The following is a 22,115-nucleotide window of genomic DNA, read 5'->3' on the forward strand; positions in this document are numbered from 1 at the left end:
TCTGTAGTATATTTTTGTTCATTCCTAATGACACTCCCTGTCAGAGTTAGTGTTACTTCTGGTAAAGCTTTAAAGTGTTTCAGGGGTAAGTGCTTTTTCAATTACATTTGAATATGTTCCCCTATGGATATGTTAAATAAACTTCAGCAGAGGTTTTTTTGTAGTTTTGTATTTTAAAAACAAATTGAGATAATAAGTAAGTATTAATACTCTCAGTTAGGCAGTGGTTGATCTGGATGATCAGTGGAAGTGGGGGAGGCTTATATTATACAACGGAGCAAGTTGTTTTCCTTTTAATTGTTGTCTTTTATATTTTAAATATGAAATGCACTGAAGATAAAATAGAATCATACCAATTGGAATGTTTTTTTCCTTTTTTGGACTTAAGTTTGTGTTGCACTTAATATTGTGGTGTTCTTTTCTATATATGCTTTTTAAACATTAGAAGAAGATGGGTCATTACAAATTAATTGGGCAATTAGCAGGACAAAGGTACAAAAACTGTTTTAATGGGGTTTTGGTTATGTTTTTTTAAATGTTTGCATGCAATATCAGTTTCTTAAAAGAAAACTCCAGTATAATAATGAAAAGAGAATTTAATCTGTACATTAAAATGCTAAAATCTGGATATACATAAAACACTGTGTTTCAGACAGGCTCTCACTTGCTAGTTTCCCAAAGGCAACAAGTATGAGGAAACTCTTGTGCATTATTATTTGTAAGTGTCACACTCAGTAAATATTTGAACCTGCACCGTGCAGAGCTCCCACAGACGTCTTAACTTTAGGCTCCTATTTTTTAAAAGGTTTTGGTTTGTTTGTTTATTCTAAAGTTCATAATTTATTTTATTAATATATTGAAAGCCTAAGTAACTTTTCATTGTTAACACTGAGGTAATTTTTGTTTTGAAGTGACAAAAGATTTTATGCCACTAAGAAGTTGTTAATAAAAATATTAGTCCCTGATGTTGCAAACACTTATGCATTTGTTTAACTTTTAAGTACATAAATAGTCCCACGGGACTATTCATGTGAACACAGTGGTGTACTGATTTGAGTATTTGTAGAATCCTGGTCTTAATTTTCATGTGTTTTTTTTTTTTACCTATAGCACTTATATTAAATTCATATAAAAGATGCCACTAATGTATAATATATTCGTTATACATTTTCATCTAAAGTTGTAGGAGCACATATTTTCAAATTAGTTTTACAGCACCTCAGCCTAATTTAAATCAGTGATTTAAAAAAATCCTCCTGGAGTACTTCAGTGAGTTAGAATAAAGTCTATCCTCGCATTTGGTAAGCCTTTTATGCAGTTGTGATCAATTATCCTTTTTTTTGTTTGTTTAAGGAGGAAACCCTGATTTTCATAACTTACCATGTTATGAAGAACCCTGGCAAAATCCAGCACTTACCAAATCTATAACTAAACATTGTCAACTAGTAATTGTCTATTTAGGAGTCCCAAAACATCATTTTGCTTACACAGATAATCAGAACTTCTGATCATGGACTGGTGAAAGGTTTAGCAGCAAAATAATTGACTGTCTCATAAAGGTTTTTTCATTTAAAATCTACTAAAAATTCAAAACAAAAATAAAAATGTTAAAAATTGAATTTTGACTTAATTATAAACACGCATTCAAACATCCAATCTTACATTTCATTTCCTTCCATCTCCAGGCAAGTAAGTGAGCAAAAATACTTTTCCAGTCCCTGATTTCACTTGTTATTTTCAGCAGACCAGAACAGAAATCAAAATATTTCTAAATGTTTTTCTTCATTTTGTTGCGTTTTCATTATGTTGTGCTTTTACCTATAGCATTTGTACTAAATTAATATAAAAATACCACTAATATATAGTATATTCATTACACATTTTACAGTTACTTTAAAATTATAGCTTTAAATTACCACAGAAACCAACCCATTGAGTAATCATCACAATATTAAGATATGTGAAGTACTAGAATTAATTATTGGAGTTTGACTTCAGTCACTTACCTGCACTGGAGACAATGATATCACCTCACAGATTACTGGGTTTCTAAGACATGGGCTCCACGATGACGTGTTCAACAATACATTTTCTGTGGCTATTGCTCTTCTGAATCTTTCAAGCATTTGTGCATTATACAGCCCCAGAGCTTAATATTGGTCTAAGTCAAAGATCTGCAGTCCTAAAGCCAAGAAAAATAGCTCTCTTTTACGGTTGCCTGATATGATGTACTAGAGAGGAAGAAACTTTGTCATGAAGTTTCCTCACCCGTAGAACATTACAGCACCTACGGCATAGGTAGAGAAAATGATTTATTTAGATTGAGTATACTGGAGTGTTTGTTCTCTCAATTTCTTTTCCCTCTCAATGTAAAGCCAGTCATTTGAACTGTATGAGTCTGTTCAGCAAGGTATTCTTTAAGTATTGTGGCTAAATACAGCAAATTGAAATTATAATATGTTACAATGAGGCCCATATTAATATTTTAAAAAAATTAGACAATGTCAACTGGAATTTTTCAAAATGAAATAATTTTTAGCTTATTGCTGATATAACCTCTTTATAATATGTAATTTAAAAAAAGTTTCTTAAAACAATTGTATGGGGCTTTCTTAATTATAAGGGTCTTCTAGCAAGGGAGTAATTGTACACAAAGTGGTGTTAAATTTCCAAAGTAAACAAATTGGATAAAGAAAGAAGTGATATTTTTATTAATTTCTTTCAGTTACATTATTCTGAGATATTTATAACTGTTGAAGGTACAAAATTTGCAGACAAATGTGAATTTCGAGTTGGTGTCCTTTTAAGTGAATGTTTTCTTCAATTGGTTCAAAATGATGTTTTTATATAACAGGAGAGAATCACCAAAATAAAGGAAAACTAAAGAACAAAACCAGTGAGTCTGAAAAGACGAGGTAAGAAGTAGATATTTTATCGCTTTAGTAACTTTACATGGTGAAAATCTTTGGAAGACCATTAATGAAACTTTCACTGTTCCTATTTTTATATATTCTTGAAAGGACAAATTTTCACATGAGGAAGGCATTCACATATATTGGATAAAAACTCTCATTGACATGTTGGAGACTTCAACATTGTGTGCACTCCTTACTAATAAATAAGCTGTTCATATTTCTTTTTTTTTAAAAGTGGTTGACCAGTAATGGTGGTTCTCACCTTTTTTTGATTCTGTGCACAAGTCTATAATATTGAATTTGACATCACAGTTGTTTCAGTAGCAGTAGATGGTTGTCATAAGCATAAGTTTGTGATTTCCTTGAAGGTCCAAGAAGAAGAAGAAACTAAGCTCTAGAAGGAAGAGTCATGATTAAAAATTTGATCTTCAATGACAAAAGGAACTCAGAAAAACAGGACCATATAAATATTATGTAAATGTTCTCACTGCTAAATTTGCTCAACTTTTCTCCTTCAATGGTTTTTCTGTAGTAGTCTTATAATAAGTATCTAAAATCATGTCCTAACAGTTATTCATTAACATTTGTATGTAAGTGAATGCTCTAAATGAGTTTGCTACTTCACAAGTAGGGTTGCCAACTTTCTAATTGCACAAAATGAAACACTGTTGCCCCGCCCCCTTCCCTGAGGCTCTGCCATGAGGCCCTGCCCCCAACTCACTCCATCCTTTCTCCCTCTGTTGCTTACTCTCGCCCACCTTCACTCACTCATTTTCACTGGGTTGGAGCAGGGGGTTGGGGTGAGGGCTCTGGCTAGCGGTGTAGGCTCCAGGCTGGGGCCAGAAATGAAGGGTTCAGTGTATGGGAGGGGGCTCTAGGCTGGGCAGGGGATTGGGGTGCAGGGGAGTGAGGGCTCTGGGCTGGGGGATGTGGGCTTCGGGGTGGAGCCAGAAATGAGGGGTTTAGAATGCTGGAGGGAGCTCTGAGTTGGGACAGGGGGTTGGGATACCGGATCTGGGAGGGAGTTTGAGTGTGGGAGGGAGTTCAGGGCTGGAATAGGGGCTTGGAGTGTAGGAGGGGATGCAGGGTGCAGGCTGCAAGAAGGGGCTCAGAGCTTGGGTAAGGGGTTGGGGGACAGGAGGGAGTAAGGAGTGCAGGTTCTGGGTGGTGCTTACTTTGAGCAGCTCCCCAGAAGTGGCAACATGTCTCTCCGCTTCGAGGCGTAGCCAGGCAGCTCTGCGCAGTGTGCACTGCCTCCACCCTCAGGCACCACCCCCGCAGCTCCCATTGTCCAGAAGCCACGCAGAGTCAGGTAGGGATCCTGCTTTAGCCCTGCTGCGCTGTCGACTGGACTTTTAACAGAAGTCAGGGTCCCTTTTCGAGTGGGTGTTCCTGTCGAAAACCGGACACCTGGCAACCCTATTCACAAGGCATAGAAGTTATTCTAAAAAACAGATTGATAAAAAAGAAAAGTAATAGCAGAATTGCTAAATATAACACATTTGTATAGGTTCAAAGGTATTGAGATGCTAGTGTTACAATCACCAGAGAAATGTCTATAAACAACTGTCAAAAAATAGTATGCATGTGGGAGAGGGGGAATGCAAACAAATCCAAATCACTGTTGTATAACCATCTTGGACCGCATAGCTGTTTACTTCTGCTGAAGGGGTTTCTTGATTATAGTAAATGCATTACTGAAATTAAGATGAGCCTGTAGTTATTACAGTAGATCTTACCTTGAAAAATAATTATCATAAGTCATAAAATAATTATTAAAACTTCTAAGAATGGTTACATGGGCCATAACATTTTGTTAAGTTTGTATTAAGGCTGTCAGTTTGCTGTTTTTTACCTCTGCACGTCTAATTATCTGGAATCAAAGATAGGTATTCAAAGATCCTTTGATAGAGAACTGTGTCTAGGCACAGCAGATTTTTTTGGTTTGCTTTTCAGCTGTAACATTTTTTATCACAATAGTTATAAATTATCAGTTTTTAAGATGATAAAATGATTGGCAAGCTGCTGGTGGCTGAATATATAATCTGTCATTCTCACAGCCAAAAACAGATTTGATATGGTGTTAGTCAGTCACCAAAGTATGAAACCCTACTAGGCCATTTTGAAGTCACTTTTCAGAGCTGAACTACGCTTTGATTAAGTTTACAGGTCCAGACAGTTGACTAAATTTCTTTAATTACTACATCGGTCATGGAGAGGCTGCACTGTTTGGAGTTTTTGTATTGTTCAGAGGCCGTTTGCAATTTTATGAATAAATGCATAATTAGAAAATTCTTGTTAAGAAAATGTGTTGATGCCATTACTTAATCACAGTCTACTTTTATATCTTTGTGGCTGTTGCTGTGAAAAGTCTATGGAGCCTAGCCATAACAATGAACGTGTTTATTGTGCAGTCTAGGATACCATGGATCTCATACTAATTAGTGAATTAAAATTTAGCCACACCAGCATAATGGCTAAATGATCATATCATTTTCAAGGTCCCCTCACACTTGCTCTACTGTATACAACAGACACATTCCTTCCTAGAAATCTCCAGTTTCTTATCACACAATCTTTAGGACACTTCCCATGTGCTGGGTGCTTGCTGCCCTTGAACATGGGGCAGAGATGAATGTATAATCAAATGTCTTTAGAAGCTGGGAGGATGCTTCTCAGCACGGGTAGAGAGACGCACATTAGCTATGCTGGAGCTAGTGCACTAAAAATAGCAGAGTGGGTCAGGTGGCTAGCCTGATGCCCCATCCTTGATGCTGCAGTCACACTGTTATTTTTATTTGTTAGCTTGAACAGAGCTTGTGCATATCTGTCTAGCTGCTCTGGGAAGCACCCTCCCTATTGCTGTGCAGGCATAAGTCACATGGCTACATAAGCAAAGGAATTTCTTCACCCTCTGAAGAATGGAGTATATAAAATATATATGTAGAAATTCCGATTTAAAAATTGCAGTAATGCTAATACTGTCTTTAATTGTAGAGATCATCTGAGTTTGAAGATCGATTCTAAAAGCATCCAGGATAAACTCTGTAGTGCTATCCGACAGGTAAATGAAGGAAACAACTGAAAACACTAGGATCTTAGTTGAAAAAACTTTCATGTCTCTGTTTGAATAAATCATGTTATCTTGGCAATGACATTACTTAAGTATTAAAAAATAAATAATTACATTCAATTAACGTGTTGATGCAGCCCAGGATTTAAGTACACATCTATTAGACAAACTTCTGAACAGGGCTGTGTATACTTTGTGGTACAGTAGGACCAAATTAAACACCATCAGCCCCTACATTCTGCTGCAGTGTTAATTTATTGTGTTGCTAATCAAGTGCAGATTAGGACATTTTAACGGAAGTTTACAATTAAGTAAGCATCAGCTGTGGAAAAGTACCTCTTAGGTGAACATCTTTAAAAATATTGCATATTTTGTACATCATAGAGGCTGTCCAGTGATCCTCCAAAAATATCAAAACTCAAGAAACACAAAACTACTTTTAAGGACGTTGGCATGGTTGTCTTTGGGCCATGAGTCCTAAGAAGGACATTTGTCACCAATTTACAGAAAATTCAATACAAGAACCATAATAATAATTAATAACAACAACAACCTAAATTGACAACCAGTCACTCAAAGATCAGGAAAATAAATACAATTTCAGACTTATGACAAATTTCACCATCAGCATTCTTGCCATTCTGTCCTAAGAGTAGATGAATGTTCTTTTTTTTTTTTTTTTTTTTTTCAAATACGGCCATTTTAGTAACCATTTTGTTTTGGAATTCAGCTATGGTTTTTGCAGCTTAACTTCTGAAATCTGAATTTTGATGGATGAAAGTTAACCTAAAATTCATCAAGATAAAACTTTTGAAATTTAAGATGTTTTGTAAGGCCCCAATGTTTGGCACGGGCTGTTCTCAGCACAGAATGAGAAGATGTTAACATGGATTTGACCAGATCATTACTTTGAAATCTCACTTCAGTGATACCAACAGGACTAGTTAGATTTGGCTTTTGTTTTCACTTCATTAAAATGTTTAATGTTTGGGTGAAACATGAATATTTAGAAAATTACTTCAAACATTATAATCATAACTTTTTAATTTCTACTTTAAAGAAGCTGAAAATAAAAGAATTTTATGTACTGAAAACTAATTTTAGGTATGACTTAGGAGATCATTATAGTATGTGTAATAGTGATTTTCTTTAGTATTCAGCTTGTTATAACATGTTTTTAATGTATTAATTTGGATTTATGTAAATAGGAAAAAGGAGACCTGTTGATGCACTCTAGCACCCTTGACAACGCTTAAGCATACACCAAAATAATACCCAAGCATAATTAAAATACAGCAGTATAATTCAGTATAACACACTATCAGGAAATTGAGCGGCTTAGGTTCTTATAAGTCATCCTTTTCTGTCCAATATTTTCCCACTTTTATAATTCCTTTCCAGCCCAATCTTCCATTGCCTGGAGAGACAATGATGAGCTTTATTCATATTTTTTTCTTTTAAATTATTTCATATCTTAAAAGAAAATGAGTGAAAGCTTATAAAACAGGTCTGCCTGACACAGGAACAATGAGGTATTATGATCTGTGTGCATGTGTTCATATACGTACATGTACTGCCTTGTTTGTGAGTTGTAAAAATCCTTATGCAGTCTTCTTTAACAAGTAATTGATACCTATGCATAGTAGCTACTTCATGACATTAAATTCACCTTTGTTTTTCCTTAATTACTTGTTCGAAATACTAGCGCCCCTATCCTGCAACGATTGTGCTTGGAGGACTTCTGCAGAGCAGTCCATCATGGTTCACAGCATAGTATCAGAGCCTAAGATATTAGACCACTTCATGAACTAATGACTTCTGTGTTTATCTCATTTATACAGCAACTTTAGAGGAATAACAGGCTAAAACAATACCCAAGATATTTCAGCATTAAATATAAAAAGACCAAAAGTGAACATATATAGACTAGAGAGAGAAAATATGTTTTTTCAAATTGCTTTATTGTTTTAGAGAAATGGGTGAGTGTAAGGTGAAAAAACATAGAACGTCTGCTTTTAGATGGTAAAAGTGCTGAGGAGCAGACTCTTAAACCATGATGATGAAATCATGTGACAGGACCAAGGAGTTCAGATTTAGAGACTAAGGTCTTGTTTACACTACAAAGTTTTGTTGGTAAAAGCTGCCTTTTGCTGACAAAATACGGGAGCTGTACACATTACAAAGCTACTTTTGGCGGCAAAACTCTGCTGTTTTGCAGACAAAATAAAAGCACCTCAGCAAGAGGCATAAAGCTTTTTTCAGCAAAGTTAAAGCAAGGAAGGGTCAGTGTAGACACTGCTGTTTATTTTGTTAACATAACTGACTTCCACCAGTATTCCACAATGCCTGCTTGACCTCTTTGCTCACTGTTTTGATCTCTCTTGCCCTGCAGGCATGCGCCTCTTCCCTTTCAAAACTCTGGGAAGTATCTGACAGCTCAGCCTGCTGCTCAGTTTGGGGAACAAAGAGCAAATCATTAGCGTGGAATGCTCCTGTTCTACCCTGCACTGAGACCACAGTGGCAGCAGACTGTTGCTGCAGGGAACGGGGGATGATGGATGACTGCTATGCTGCTTTGACATTCTTCAGCATAGAGAGCTCACAGAGCTGCTCAGGATGCTCCTCCTGGCAGCTGAGGAGGCTGTGGGAGAACTTGGAGGGAATCATAGAACCGTAGGCAGGCAGGCAGAGCAGTCTGCATTAGGGGAGACTGCTGTGCTGACTGCCAAGCAGAGATGGGGGCTGATGTGAGGTGTGTCTCTCCCCCCCCCCCCCCCCGTCTCAGCATAGTTGGTTAGCCTGCTGTCTCGCCTGCCCCAGCCACACAACTCTCCTTTCCCTCCCCCAACACACTTCAGTTGACAATCTACTAGGATGCCCTTGGAATGATGGGACTGAGAAATGTACCTCATGTGATGCTGTACCTGCCCCATGAGATATTGCAAAACCCTTTCCAAAGCACCAGGCAGCAAGTTGTACAGTGGGATAGCTACTGACACATGGAGCTAGAGTGGACATGCAACAATGGTTTTAATTTAAAGCACTTATTCCTGTTCCCTTAAGTTCCTGTCTCTTATCACTTTGTAGTGTGGACAAGGCCTAGGTCTGTGAAGTACGTTGGAACAATAGACCATTGACATAGATGGATGACAATTTTTAAATGAAAGGGAAGCCAGTGAAGTTGTTGAGGGGGGGTTGGATCTGAAACAATATTTTTAAAGTTTACCGAAGTTGCTTCTGTGCAAACTTTGAATATCCAGAAGCCAGGTCAAAGTGAATATTTCCACTGAACTAAATTCAGGAAGGTGGAACTCTGGTAACCAAAATGCAGAAAATATTGAACTCTGATATTATTTAATCATCACTTGGATAACGTTTTTAATAATTAGTAGCTTGTTTCATAACATAGTCAACAAAATTTGATTTAGTTAAGATTGAATTTTGTAGGTGGATTTAACTGTGTTGCCAGAAATGTTGAAGTCGCTTGTTCATGATGGCTGTACGGCCTTGACGGACCAACGTTATCGCAGTGCTGAACAATTCTTTTCAGAGTTATTGAATATTTTGGATCCTTCAAAGTTAAAGGTAAGGAGGCAGGTGCCCTGGCCTATTTATTAGGGATGATTGAGCCTTGACCTGTAAGTTTTATATTTCACTGCTTTTCCTCCCCCAAAGCAATCATTATTTTATTATATTTTATTACTTGTTTCCAGTCACATTCCACTATGTGCTAGGCATTGTACAAATGTAAAAAACAAAACAAAACAAAAAAAACCACAAACTGTCTCAAATAGCTTATAATTTAAAAAGAGAATAGGGGGGAAAAGATACAACATATAAAGTAGTTTGATGATCATGGACAACATCTTGACATTAAAATGTGTTGGGAATACAAATTTTTATCTGTGTGCATATACACAAAATTGCATATCCTAAATATTTTAAGATGTGATCCATTACCATATTAGCCAATTCACTTGTATCTATTTTTCTTACACTTGATTCTCTCTCTTTAGATTGTAAACTCTTTGTGGCAAATACCGTGATTTTTTTTTAAGCAACTAATTCATCCCCAATAACCTTCTTACATATTTTCATTGTCATACATTTCATACAATTTTTAATGTAGTTTTAGTATCTGCTCCTGGGAGAATTATGTGCCACTGTGCAACGCAGAATCTGCTCAGAATTAATGTTCTGTGCAGAATTTCCCTTTTTCCCCTTTTCCCCTGCAAAATTGCTGCTGCAGAGCTGCTGGCTGCCACTAGGGGCCACTGGACCCAGCAGAGCCCAGCTTACAAATAGAAGTCACTGCTTGAAGGGGAAGGGGAGCTGGATGGCTCGTGGTAGCTGCAGTTTGTGGCATACCATGAACGAAGAAGGTGGCATGCAGGCAACTCAATACAAGTCCTGGACCCAGCATCAGGCTGTTTCTCCCTCTGGATCCCTGGGCTTTGAGTATGAAGGAGTACGAGTGTCTGGATCTGTGGTCACCCTGCAGCTGGGCTCTGGAGAGGATGAGGTGCCGCTGTCTGAGCTGAGTGGGCCCACAGCTCGGCTCTGTGGGAAGGGGATGTGGGTCATTGTGGGGGAGGGGACACCCCACATCTGGGCTGTTGTGGGGGAGGGGTGCGGGTGTCAGGGCTGATTGGCAACCTGCAGCTGGATGGGAGGAGGTGCGGATGTCTGGGCTGTTGGGGGTGTGTGGTTGGGCTCTGGGAGGAAAGGGTGCAGGTGTCTGGCCCCATGGCTGGGCTCTGGGCAGGAGGATGCAGAGAAACAGGAGCCGGATTGTCGTAGAGGTTTCTTCAACTCTACTTCTGGGGAAGTCTTTTGTTGTTGTCTGTATTGTTACAGACATAGTTGCTGACAGGTATTTTGAAATAAATTACCAAAATAATTGAAACTGGCATGATTATGTAGTGCTGTTCTTTGAGTGCTTGCTCATATCGATTCCAGTTAGGTGCGTGTGCGCTGCGTGCACAGTTGTCGGAAAGTTTTTCCCCTAGCAGTACCTGTCGGGTCGGCTATGGAGCCTCCTGGAGTGGTGCCCTCATGGCGCTCAATATATGAACCTGCTGAGCCGACGCCTCTTCAGGTCCTTCTTACCACCAGTGACAGTTGTTGAAACTGTGGTGTCTTTCTCAGCAAGTTCTTCCACGTTTCCCTAGCTTTGTGTTCTCTGTACTTTTTAATTAGTTTGTAGGTGTTAATAGCTAGCAATTGGGCTGAGGGGGTTTACCCTCTATCCCGACTGCTTTTCCTTGGGAGGGCTTACATGCCCAAGTCCCAGGAGTTCAAGGCCTGCAAGTCCTGCAGCAAACCCATGCCAATGAGCCACCCCACAATGCTTGTCTAAAGTGTCTGGGGGAGACTCAACAAGCCAATTGGTGTAGGATTTGTAAGGAATTTTGCCCCAGAACCAAAAAGGAGCGAGACTTTTGCCTCAAGCAGCTCCTTATGGAGGTGGCACTTAGATCACAGCTTCCACCGGCATGGCAAGACTCAGCACCGAGTTCATCAGTGCATAGCTCCACAGTGATGGAAGTGGCACCGTGGAAGGAATCTGGCAGAGACCTGTGGCACTGATTCTCCTGGTGCTGAAAATGGCAGGATTGACCCAGCACTGCTCCCACTCCCCCATGCAGAAGCAGCACTGGAAGCAAGGGAGGAGCAGCTCTCCATCCCAGAGGTCCACCCATCTGGAGCGGGCCAATGGGGTGTGTCCTCAAGAGGAGCACCCAGCACAGAAGCTTACAGAGACGGCACCATAGACTTTGGCCCTGCACGGAGGACCATCAAGTCCGGTGCTGTTGGCTCCCCGGCCCAGGTCATGAAGGAGGTGGAACGGCCGTCCACCTTGGATACCTTTTGAGGCTGCAAGGGACCTCATCTCCATGACAGCAACAAGGTCACCCACCCTTCGCACCAAGCCTCCAGTACTGCATTGAGTGGCACCATATCGAGGCAAACCAGCGATGCTCCGTCCCTCGGTGCTGCTGATAGAGTCCTTGCAGCTGTAGCACCGTTCATACTTGCAGCACTGTTCCAGGTTATGCCAGTGCTCCCACTCGCGATGCCAATCCACACATTGATCCCCTTAGTGTGGCAGGTCCCACACTGGTGCCGCTCAGCGACCCCATGCAGCTCCAGGTCACGGCACCGCTCTCTGGCATAATGGCACTGCTCTCCGGCGTGACACTGCTTGCAGGATCAGCTCCGCTTGGCATCGCCCTGGCCATTGCAGTCCTTGTCTTCAGACTCAGAGGCAGGATCTAGATACTGAGAGCAGGATTGGCTCTGGTCAGGTCATGGACGCTCTGAGGTGAGGGTAGGGCTGTGGTCTGTGCAGTGGCAGGGACCAGCGCAATGGCCATTTTGGACCCATGGGCGTACCAGCAAGTGCAAGGTGCTCAGTCTAAAGGCTCCCGATCGGCCACCTCTGAACCGCTGGTGCTGGAGGCTTCTGCCAGTTCCCCAACACCTTGGGGTGCTGAGGAGGTGCAGTGCCCCCCAGGCCCCAAAAAAAAACAACCAAAAAAAAAACCCACCTCCAACTCTGGTTCCTAAGCAGGACCCTGGTCCAGCCAGCAAGACAAGATGGGAAGTCCCTGACGAGCAGGAGGGACAGGAGGACCCTGTTCCCCCATTAGCCTACTCATCCTCCCCAGACAGCAGCACCCACCAGGACCTCCTTTGCAGAGTGGTGCACAACATGGGTCTGCAGGCCTAGGAGGTGTTGGAGTCGTAGGACCCGATAGTCAACATCTTGGCCCTGAAAGGTCCTTTGAGGGTGTTTCTGCCCCTCATTAAGACTATACAGGCCAATGCCAAGACCATCTGGCAGACCCTGGGCTCCATCTCTCCCACTGCCAAGGGCGTTGAGAAGAAATACTTCGTCTCATCGAAGGCGTACGAATACCTCTTAACCCATCCCCAGTCTTGCTTATTAGGGGTGATTGCAGCACTGAATGAGAAGGAGAGGCAGGAGCAGCAAGCCTCAGCACCCAAGTCCAAGGACGCCAAGCACCTGGACTTGTTTGGGCATGAGGTGTACTCAACGAGGGGACTGCAACTCAGGATTGCCAATCAGCAAGCAATTCTGAGCTGGTATAGCTTCAACTTCTGGAACTCGATTCTCAAATTCAAGGAGCTGATTCTGTCAGAGTCCAGGGAGGAGTTGGAAGTCATAGTGGAGTAGGGCAAGGCGGTGACATGGACCTCTTTACAGGCCTCACTAGACGCTGTGGACTCGACGGCATGCACCTTGTCCTCCGGTATTGCCATGAGGCGTAGCTCGGGGTTGCAGGCCTTGGGCCTTCTGCCTGAGGTTCAACAGATGACGCAGGACCTGCCTTTTGATGGGGTGGGCCTGTTCACGGAGCAGACTGACTCTCGGCTACATAGCCTAAAAGACTCAAGGGCTACTATGAAATCCTTGAGTATGCATACCTCAGCAACCCAACGCAAATATTTCAAGCCCCAACAACAGTAGCACTGCTCCTGCCCTCCTCGGCTGAGGAAGGACTTCTACAGGAGAAGGGGCAGGAATGGCAGAAGGAAGCCTTCCAACCCCACTTCTGGGCTGGGCCAGGGAATGACTAATCCATTGTCTAGTTCTAAGCTGGCCTTTTGAAGGGGTGCCCGAGGACAGTGCACCAGCCTTGATTACGGATCCTTCCCGTCTTTTTTGAATTGTCTGTCCCACTTCTAGTGTGCTTGATCCCAAGTAACTTCGGACTGCTGAGTCCTCCATATGGTGGAAGTGGGATATTCTCCAGTTCTGCTTCTACCTTCACTCTTTAGGGACCTCTTTCACGAGCAACTCCTTATCCAGGAGCTGCAGGCACTCCTCACTATGGGTGTGGTGGAGGAGATTCCTCAGTAGCTAAGAGAGCAAGGGATTCTACTCCCAATATTTTGTAATCCCCAAGGCCCAGGGGGGTCTCAGACCCATTCTAGATCTGCTCGGACTCAACAAATTCATGGTAAAGATGAAGTTCCGCATGGTCTCCCTGGGCACCATTATCCCCTCCTTGGATCCAAGAGACTGGTATGCTGCCCTCGTCATGAAGGATACATACTTCCATATAGCAATTTCGTCCTGTGTACTGGCGCTTCCTACGCTTCATGGTCAACCATAAGCATTACCAATTCACTGTCCTACCATTTGGCCTCTCAGCAGCCCCCTGAGGGTTTACCAAGTGCATGTTGGTGGTGACTGCTTTCCTCTGTCAACAGCAGGTGCAAGTATATCCCTGCTTCAACGACTGGCTGTTCAGGGGCTGCACCAGGGGGCAGGTACAATCCCAAATCCGTTTGGTCAAGTACATGTTTGAGTGACTGGATCTCTTCCTCAACTTTGGGAAGTCGACCTTGGAACCAACCCAAAGAATAGAATTCATCGGGGCAGTGTTTAGACTCAGTTCAGGTGCAAGCTCTTCTGCCAGAGGCCTGATTCCGAGCCATCATGGACATAATTCAAAGCCTCCAGCAATTCCCAACCACAACAGCAAGGGGGTGCCTGAGTCTCCTCAGCCACATGGGTGCTTTCACTTATGTGACCTGGCATGCTAGGCTGCAGCTCAGACCTTTGCAGGCATGGCTTGCCTTGGCCTACTGCCTGGTGCGCAACAGCTTGAATTTAGTGGTCACGGTGCCAGGGCAGGTCCTCATGTCCCTCCCCTGGTGGCTCAACTCTCAAGCAGTGTGCAAAGGAGTCCCCTTCCACAACCCTCAACTTTCCTTGTCCCTGGTCATGGACACATCGGCTCTGGAATGGGAGTGCATGTGGGAGACCTCCAGACACGGCCTGTGGTTGCAGGATGAGCTCTTCCTATATATCAACATCAAGGCGCTGAAGGCAGTGCGCCTAGCCTGCCTGGCCTTTCAGGCCCAACTACAAGGCCAGTGCATAGCAGTTCTAATGGACAACACCACGCCATGTTTTACATCAACAAGCAGGGTGGAGCCCATTCCTCTCCCCTATGCCAGGAGGCCCTCTGGCTGCGGGTGTTCTGCATAGCCCACTCCATTCACCTGGGAGCATCCTTTATACCAGGAGTTCAGAACATGCTGGCGGACCACTTCTGCAGGTCCTTCTGCACACACAAGTGATCCATCCAGCCGGATGTCATACACCTCATTTTTCAAAGGTGGAGGGCTTCCCCAGGTCTACCTGTTTGCCACCCGATGCAACAGGAAATGTCCAATGTTCTGCTCTTTCCAAGGTTACAGCCAAGGCTCACTCATGGATGCATTCCTGCTACCCTGGAGAGGTCGCCTGCACCCCACCTTTCCCCCATTCCCTCTTGTGCTCAACATCTGCAGAGAGGGAGCAAAGGTAATTATGATAGTTGCAGCATGGCCTCGACAGTGCTGGTACAACACGCTATTGGAGCTGTCAGTAGATGTACCGGTCATGTTACCTCGTCTCCCTGACTTACTCAGGACCACGGTCACCTCCATCACCCCAACCTGCAGTCCCTCTACCTCATGACTTGGAAGCTTCATGGCTGAACTCCATGGAACTTCTGTGCTAGAACAAATAAGGGAGGTCCTCCTCAGCAGCAGGAAGCCCTCCACTAGAGCCACATATCAAGCAAAGTGAAAGAGATTCTCATGCTGGTGTGACCAGCATCGTATACCCCCCTTCCAGATGCCTGTACCCCTCATCTTGGAGTAGCTCCTAGACCTGAAACAGCAAGGCGTGGCGGCATCCTCCATAAGGCTACACCTCACTGCTATCTTGGCCTTCCACCCAGGAGCATCTGGTTGATCCATCTTCACCAACTCTATGGTTGGTTGCTTCCTCAAAGGTCTGGACCACCTACATCCCCAGATCAAGCATCCTGTCCCTGTGTGGGACCTTAACCTCGTCCTCTCCAGGCTCATGGGGGCCCCCATTTGAACCACTGGCAACTTGCTCCCTACTGTATCTGTCATGGAAAATGGCTTTCCTGGTCGCCATTACTTCTGCTAGGGGGGTGTCGGGGCTAAAGGCCCTCACCCTGACCCACCATACTCGGTTTTCCACAAGGATAAGGTGCAACTCAGGCTGCACCTAGCCTTACTCCCCAAAGTGATGTCGCACTTCCACACCAGTAAGGACATTTTCCTGCCTGTCTTTTACCCTAAGCCTCATGCCAGTAACTGGAAGCAGAGGCTGCACTCCCTTGATGTTCGGCGATCACTAGCTTTCTACATTGAGCACACTAAGCTGTTCAGAAAATCGAACCAATTGTTCATAGCGGTGGCAGACCGGATGAAGGGCTCCTGGTCTCATCTCAAAGAATATCCTGGATCACGTCCTACATCCTCACGTGCTATGAGCTGGCCAAAGTACTGACCCTAGCTCTTATGGCGCACTCCACGAGGGCCCAGGCCTTGTCAGTAGTGTTCTTGGTCCAGGTCCCGATCCAAGAAATCTGCAGGGCAGTAACTTGGTCCTCTGTGCATACCTTCACCTCGCATTATGCCATCGTCCGGCACGCCAGAGATGACATGATTTTCGGCAGAGCGGTGCTACAATCAGCATTTCCTTAACTCTGAGCCCGCTGCCTGGGTAAGGCTAGGGAGTTACCAAATTGGAATTGTTACGAGTAAGCACTCGAATTAAAAATGGTTGCTCACCTCTCATAACTTGTTCTTCAAGATGTGTTGCTCCTGTCCATTCCAAACCAACCCACCTTCCCCTGCCGGAGTAACCGGCCAGAAGGAACAGAGGAGGTGCCACATCGACAGGGTCATATGTTGAGCACCACGAGGGCACCTCTCCAGGGAGCTCCACAGCCGACCCCACAGGTGCTGCTAGAGAAAAAACTTTCCAACGACTGTGCATGTTGCATGCACACACCTAACTGGAATGGATATGAGCAGCACATCTCAAAGAACAAAAGTTACGAGAGGTGAGTAACCGTTTTTTTGACAAATAAAACTTTCAGAATTTTAAAATGCTGTGTGCAGAATTTGTATTTTTTTGGTGCAGAATTCCCCTATGAGTAAATATCATATAGTGTGTATGTATATATGCATGTGGACACCTCACAAACATGAAATATCCCAGATCCTATTGTATTGGCAGGGGCTTCTTTCTGCAACAAGAGAAACACTAGCCTAACTGTCCAGGCACATAGCATGGCTATCGACCTGAAATCATGTCTCGCATTATTAATAAGGGAAAAACTGTGGAGTTTCTAGCAACATCCATTCGTTTAGGGAAACTTTAAGAAATGTAGTATAGCCATCTAGCTAAAATAGTAAATATATGAACTTGTTCTCCCTGTGTTGAGTATTTTCTCTGTGAACATAGTATAGTAAGCTCAGGTATAACTTTACCAAAAGCAGCAGTTCCAGAACACATCACCATGCTATGTTTGAGGATGGTAAAAGAACAGGAGGACCCTTTTAAGCCATCACAAACGGTCAGATGAGGATCCTGTGAATTGTAACACTGATCTGTTGTTGCCTGAAGATTGTGGGAATTGTGGTTTTTCCTGTGCCTACTGTGGAGAACATTGTCTACTTCAGGGCAGAGTGTTATGGTTACTAACTTAATCTTTTGACGCGAACTGTTAATGTGATTTCTTTGACTATTTGCAGCAGCTGAATCTTGCTGTTATTGACTATGTGGTAGTCATCTATGGACATGCCACTGCTCTCCTTGGAATAGGACAGCCTGAGGTAAGACTTTTTAAGCTATTACAATTGATTCTTCGGTATCTTAAAATTCTAGTTCAGACATTAGGTTATCCACCAGCACCTTTTATGAGCAGACAGAAATGACCGGGTAAACTCCAGAAAGGGCGGTTTCGGCTGTTAGAAAGTAATGTTGTTGTTTACTGCCTAGATAAGCTTGTATTTGGACTTCTAAAAATTAAAGTACTAAGTAAGAAAATTACCTGTAAGTTTTCAGATGGGACTCCAGGTCTATTAATGAAAGGGAAATTGGTCCTGCACATCATCTTTTCCCTCCTCTTTTTTTTTTTTTAAATAGCATTTAAAGAGTGAGTAACTTGAGTAAACCCAGCTACCATAACAAGTCACTTTTTAGTAGCGTTTTAAATATTTTTGGTCCATGAATGCCCAATAGCAGATAAGGATTAAGGTTCTGCCTAATTTAGTTGTCTCTTTTCTCCCCCCTCCCCCACCCACAGCAATATTTTGGAGTACTTTTAAAACAGAGGTCTTGTAGCCTTCTAGTCTCTTGAGACTTTGGGTTATTTAATGTATATTTTATTCTGGAGAGAAGACTAATGATAGCATTGTACACTTGCCTTCCTAAAGTAATCAAATGAATGGACCATGTGAGAGGGAAGCTTAATTTCCAGACCATGCATGTGTGATTTAGCCTAGATCAACAAACTGTTTTTTATGTATGTAAATCATAAAGAAAAAGAGAGTGCATAGTCACACACCTTCAGCGTTCTTGCATTTTTTTTGTGTAGAACTGTTATCCATAAGCTATTTGCTTTTTTTTGTTTTTGTTTCTTAACTATCTCATTAATTTGTGATTATCTTAAATTTATTTTGAAGGATTTAGCAAAGGCTGAAGACCAGTTTAACAAAATAATTGAGCAGTATCACAAGGAGAGATTTAATTGCTTGGCACATTATGGAATTGGAAAAGTATACCTTAGACAAAACAGGTTTGTATAATGTAAAACTTCATTTTTATTAAGCTTGGTGCAGAGACAAATGAACTCAGATTTACTCTATAAATGAAGATATTTGTAACAAATATCCTTGTCTTTAATAGTTAACCCTTTCTCCACTACCATGCACATCATACAGTCTTTAATTTCTGGTGGCTTTCAGTTTCACAAGCACAAAGCATTACATTCCATGTAAGACAGTTGCATGAAATAGCTGTAGAAGTTGTGACCTCACTGTCTTGTATGTGTTTAAAATTTAGATTTTCAGATGCTATACATCAGTTCATGAAATCACAGACAATGATTAATCGTAAAATTGTACCTGGAATATTAACTTGGCCCACAACATCTGTTGTCATTGAAGAGACTCGGACTGAGAAATTACAGGTAAATATAAGTATCATTCCCGTAAATCAGAGAATTCCTATATGAATAGGAAGATGCTGTTTTAATACAATTTCACTCAGCTAATGAATCTTGGATTTTTATAGTATCACCAGTCACAAGAAGGGAGAAATAAGGGTCCTCAGAATCTTCACCCCAATTGTATTTCTTGCCAATTAAAATATCCTCACCTCAAGCCCCATTTTGTAAAGAAGTGGGATCTGTTCTCGTAGTACCAAGTCAGCACTGCTTGAATGGGCTGGGCTCCCTTCTGAATGCACTCGGTTCCTAAAACTTGGTATCTAGGTAGGGCCTTGAGCTTTAGTACCTTTTTCGGTAGCGTATTGTGAAACTACACTGCCAGTGTTGTCCAAGTGTTAGTCGATCAGTTAGTTTTTTAGCACTTAGAAATTTAATGCAGAAAAATTTCTGTAATACATTGGACACTATCAGTAAAGAAATCATAATTAATAAAGAATGGAAGCACTGAAAAACATGAAATTAAGTAATAGTTACTTTGTCCGTTTTTAAAGCCATCTTTTGCTAGGGGTTTAGCAACACAATTCCCAGTAATTTTAGTGGGAGTAGAGTCGTTGTGTTTCTTGGTCAACCTTGAAAATCTCAACCGTTAGCTTTAAGATTGTATTTCCCATTGAAATAATAGAAACAAAGCTATTTTTTCATTCACAAATACTATCCTTAAGTTGAGATAGAACTATTAACATGTAAAATGATGGTCTGGCCAAGCTGTATTCTCCTGAGGGAATTCTGTGCCAAACAACGAAAAATTCTATGCACAATATTTTAAAATTCTGCATATTTTATTTGTCAAACAACACAATATAATCATGCCAGTTTAAATTATTTTGGTAATTTATTTCAAAATACCTGTCAGCAAGTATGTTTGTAACAATACAGATAAAAAAGATTCAGGAAGTGTTTTTTGACAAATAGATTCCTTACTAAGCATATTAATACAGAACTCTGAGTAATAATTCATTTAAACTACAATACAGAAACGTTTTTCCCACACCCCCTCAGAAGTGCAAAGTCTTGGGGGAGTAAAGCGTAACAGAGGAGCTGAGGGAGAGGGAAGTAATTGCGGGGAAGGAGCCTGGAAGCGAACCTGGAGAGATGTTGGGTGTGAGTGGGAGAAGTATGGAACATGGGCTTTGTGGGGGGAGGGGGGATTTTAGGGAGTTGGGGAGCCGCCTCAGTGCAGATCCTGGCTGACCTCTAGCCTTTTCCATTCAGCCAGGCATATCTGCACATGTCCCCGTGTACCCCTGCACTCTCCCCTCCCCCATCCTTATGTGGTTTTGCACCCCCTACTCCCATTCAGCCCTGTCTCAGTGTTGTCATCCCACTAGTTCCTGTGCCCTTATTGCAGTCTACCCCCGCCACTAGCCCTTCTGAACTTCAGTCTGTGTGGCCCCCCAAGCAACCCCATATGCCCTGCTTTGTCCGCCTCCCCATAACTAGGCCTCCTTACCTGGCCTTTCGAGCAGGGCATTGTGAGGAAGGCAGCCTGTGCCTCCTCTCCGCGGTTGGTTGCTCCAGCCTATGAGCCATTGGTCCCTGGTGAGCAAAAGGTGTAATTGTAACATGACTCCTCTCAAGGCTTCCTTTTGCATCCCCCTCAGAATCAACCATGGGGGGGAGGGAGGATTTTTTTTTTGCAGGGGAGACGACATTAATTCTACAATTGCGCAATGGCGCAGAGTTACTCCAGAAGTACTGTATGCAGCAAGGATATGCATTCCTCACTGAAACCTGTAGAAGTATGAAGAATTTGTGAAATATTTTGCAGCTTCTCTGACTAGGGGTCCTTTAAAGGTAGCCAGCCAGTCAGGCAGTGGCATGGACAGCTGCAGCGGCACAGGAGCCAGCAAACAGAGCTGTAAACAGGGGAGTTTGAGTGGGAGTTTACAGGGGCAGTTTGGGGGAAGACTGAGAGGCAGGCAGAGGAACACACAGGCTACTGAAGGGAGTGTGCAGTGTTCTAGCAGTGTGTTGGTGTTGGGGGGTTGTTTTGCTGTGGCGGTGGTGTTTTGGGTTGGTTTGTGTTTCACAGATTTACAGGATTTAGGTGGGAAACCTATGACACATACAGAGGCAGCAGTTGTAGTGACCCGAGCAATGGAAGACTCAATGAAGATGACTGGACGTGGAAGCTGCGCCATGTACATGATCCTGGAGGGGGTACTCGAAAAGAGTTTTGTCTGCACGAAATGCCGCCTGATAGAGCTGATGGAAGAAAAGATCCGAGGATTGGAGATACAGGTGGAAACTCTGGTCGAGTTTAGAAGGGAGTTCGAGCAGATGATGGAGCAAAGACATGATGAGGCTGAAGGGAAAAGCTCAGACTTGCAGATGGAAACAGGACCAAACAACTCTGAGGGGAGACTGCTGGGTGAGGAAAGTGGACGGTGGAAGCGTGTGACTAAGTGAACCAGGCAGAGGAAAAGACGTGCTATTGAAGGAGCAATAGAGCTCAGGAACAGGTTTGCGGAGTTGGAAAACAAAGAAGGGGCACAGCAGGTGGTTGCTGAAGGTGAGAGGGAAGGAAGAAGAGAAGAGCAGCTAGCCCTATAAGGAAAGGGGAAGAGTCAATGGAGATGACACTAAACATGAACCCGAGGAGGATATGGGATGGGTTGCAGAGGATTGCAAGGGTGAATAGGAATCGAGAGGACTTGCAGCCAGAGGGAACAGGGGATAGACCAGTAAATCGCACCATCATCAGGAAAAGGCAGGTCTACGTGATTGGGGACTCCTTACTGAGAAGAACAGACAGGCCGGTAACCAGAGCTGATCCAGAGAACAGAAGGATGTGCTGTCTGCTTGGTGCTAAGATACAGGCTGTGGACCTGAGGCTGAAGAGGATCCTAACGGGAATGGGAAAGAATCCGTGATTGTCCTTCATGTGGGAATGAATGATACAGGTAGATTCTCAGTGGAACATATCAAGGAAGACTATGCCAGGCTGCAACATCCGACGAAGTGGGTATTCACCCACGAAAACTCATGCTCCAATACGTCTGTTAGTCTATAAGGTGCCACAGGACTCTTTACTGCTGGTGCAGGAAT

At 42.9% G+C, this 22,115-nt stretch overlaps 1 protein-coding gene across 6 annotated transcripts in view; it reads left to right on the top strand.

Moving 5' to 3' along the window:
* TTC3 (tetratricopeptide repeat domain 3) overlaps positions 1-22,115 on the top strand; it is a 367,670-nt gene that overhangs the window by 68,793 nt on the left and 276,762 nt on the right. For all 6 annotated transcript variants that reach the window (XM_050916320.1, XM_050916326.1, XM_050916335.1 and 3 more), the window contains 6 exons: positions 2,855-2,915; positions 5,913-5,979; positions 9,436-9,573; positions 17,590-17,670; positions 18,523-18,635; positions 18,902-19,028. In XM_050916320.1, coding sequence (XP_050772277.1) covers positions 2,855-2,915; positions 5,913-5,979; positions 9,436-9,573; positions 17,590-17,670; positions 18,523-18,635; positions 18,902-19,028 — 587 coding nt within the window. The remainder of the gene's footprint in view (positions 1-2,854; positions 2,916-5,912; positions 5,980-9,435; positions 9,574-17,589; positions 17,671-18,522; positions 18,636-18,901; positions 19,029-22,115) is intronic.

The sequence above is a fragment of the Gopherus flavomarginatus genome, chromosome 1 (assembly GCF_025201925.1).
Source record: "Gopherus flavomarginatus isolate rGopFla2 chromosome 1, rGopFla2.mat.asm, whole genome shotgun sequence".
Taxonomy (NCBI): domain Eukaryota; kingdom Metazoa; phylum Chordata; order Testudines; family Testudinidae; genus Gopherus; species Gopherus flavomarginatus.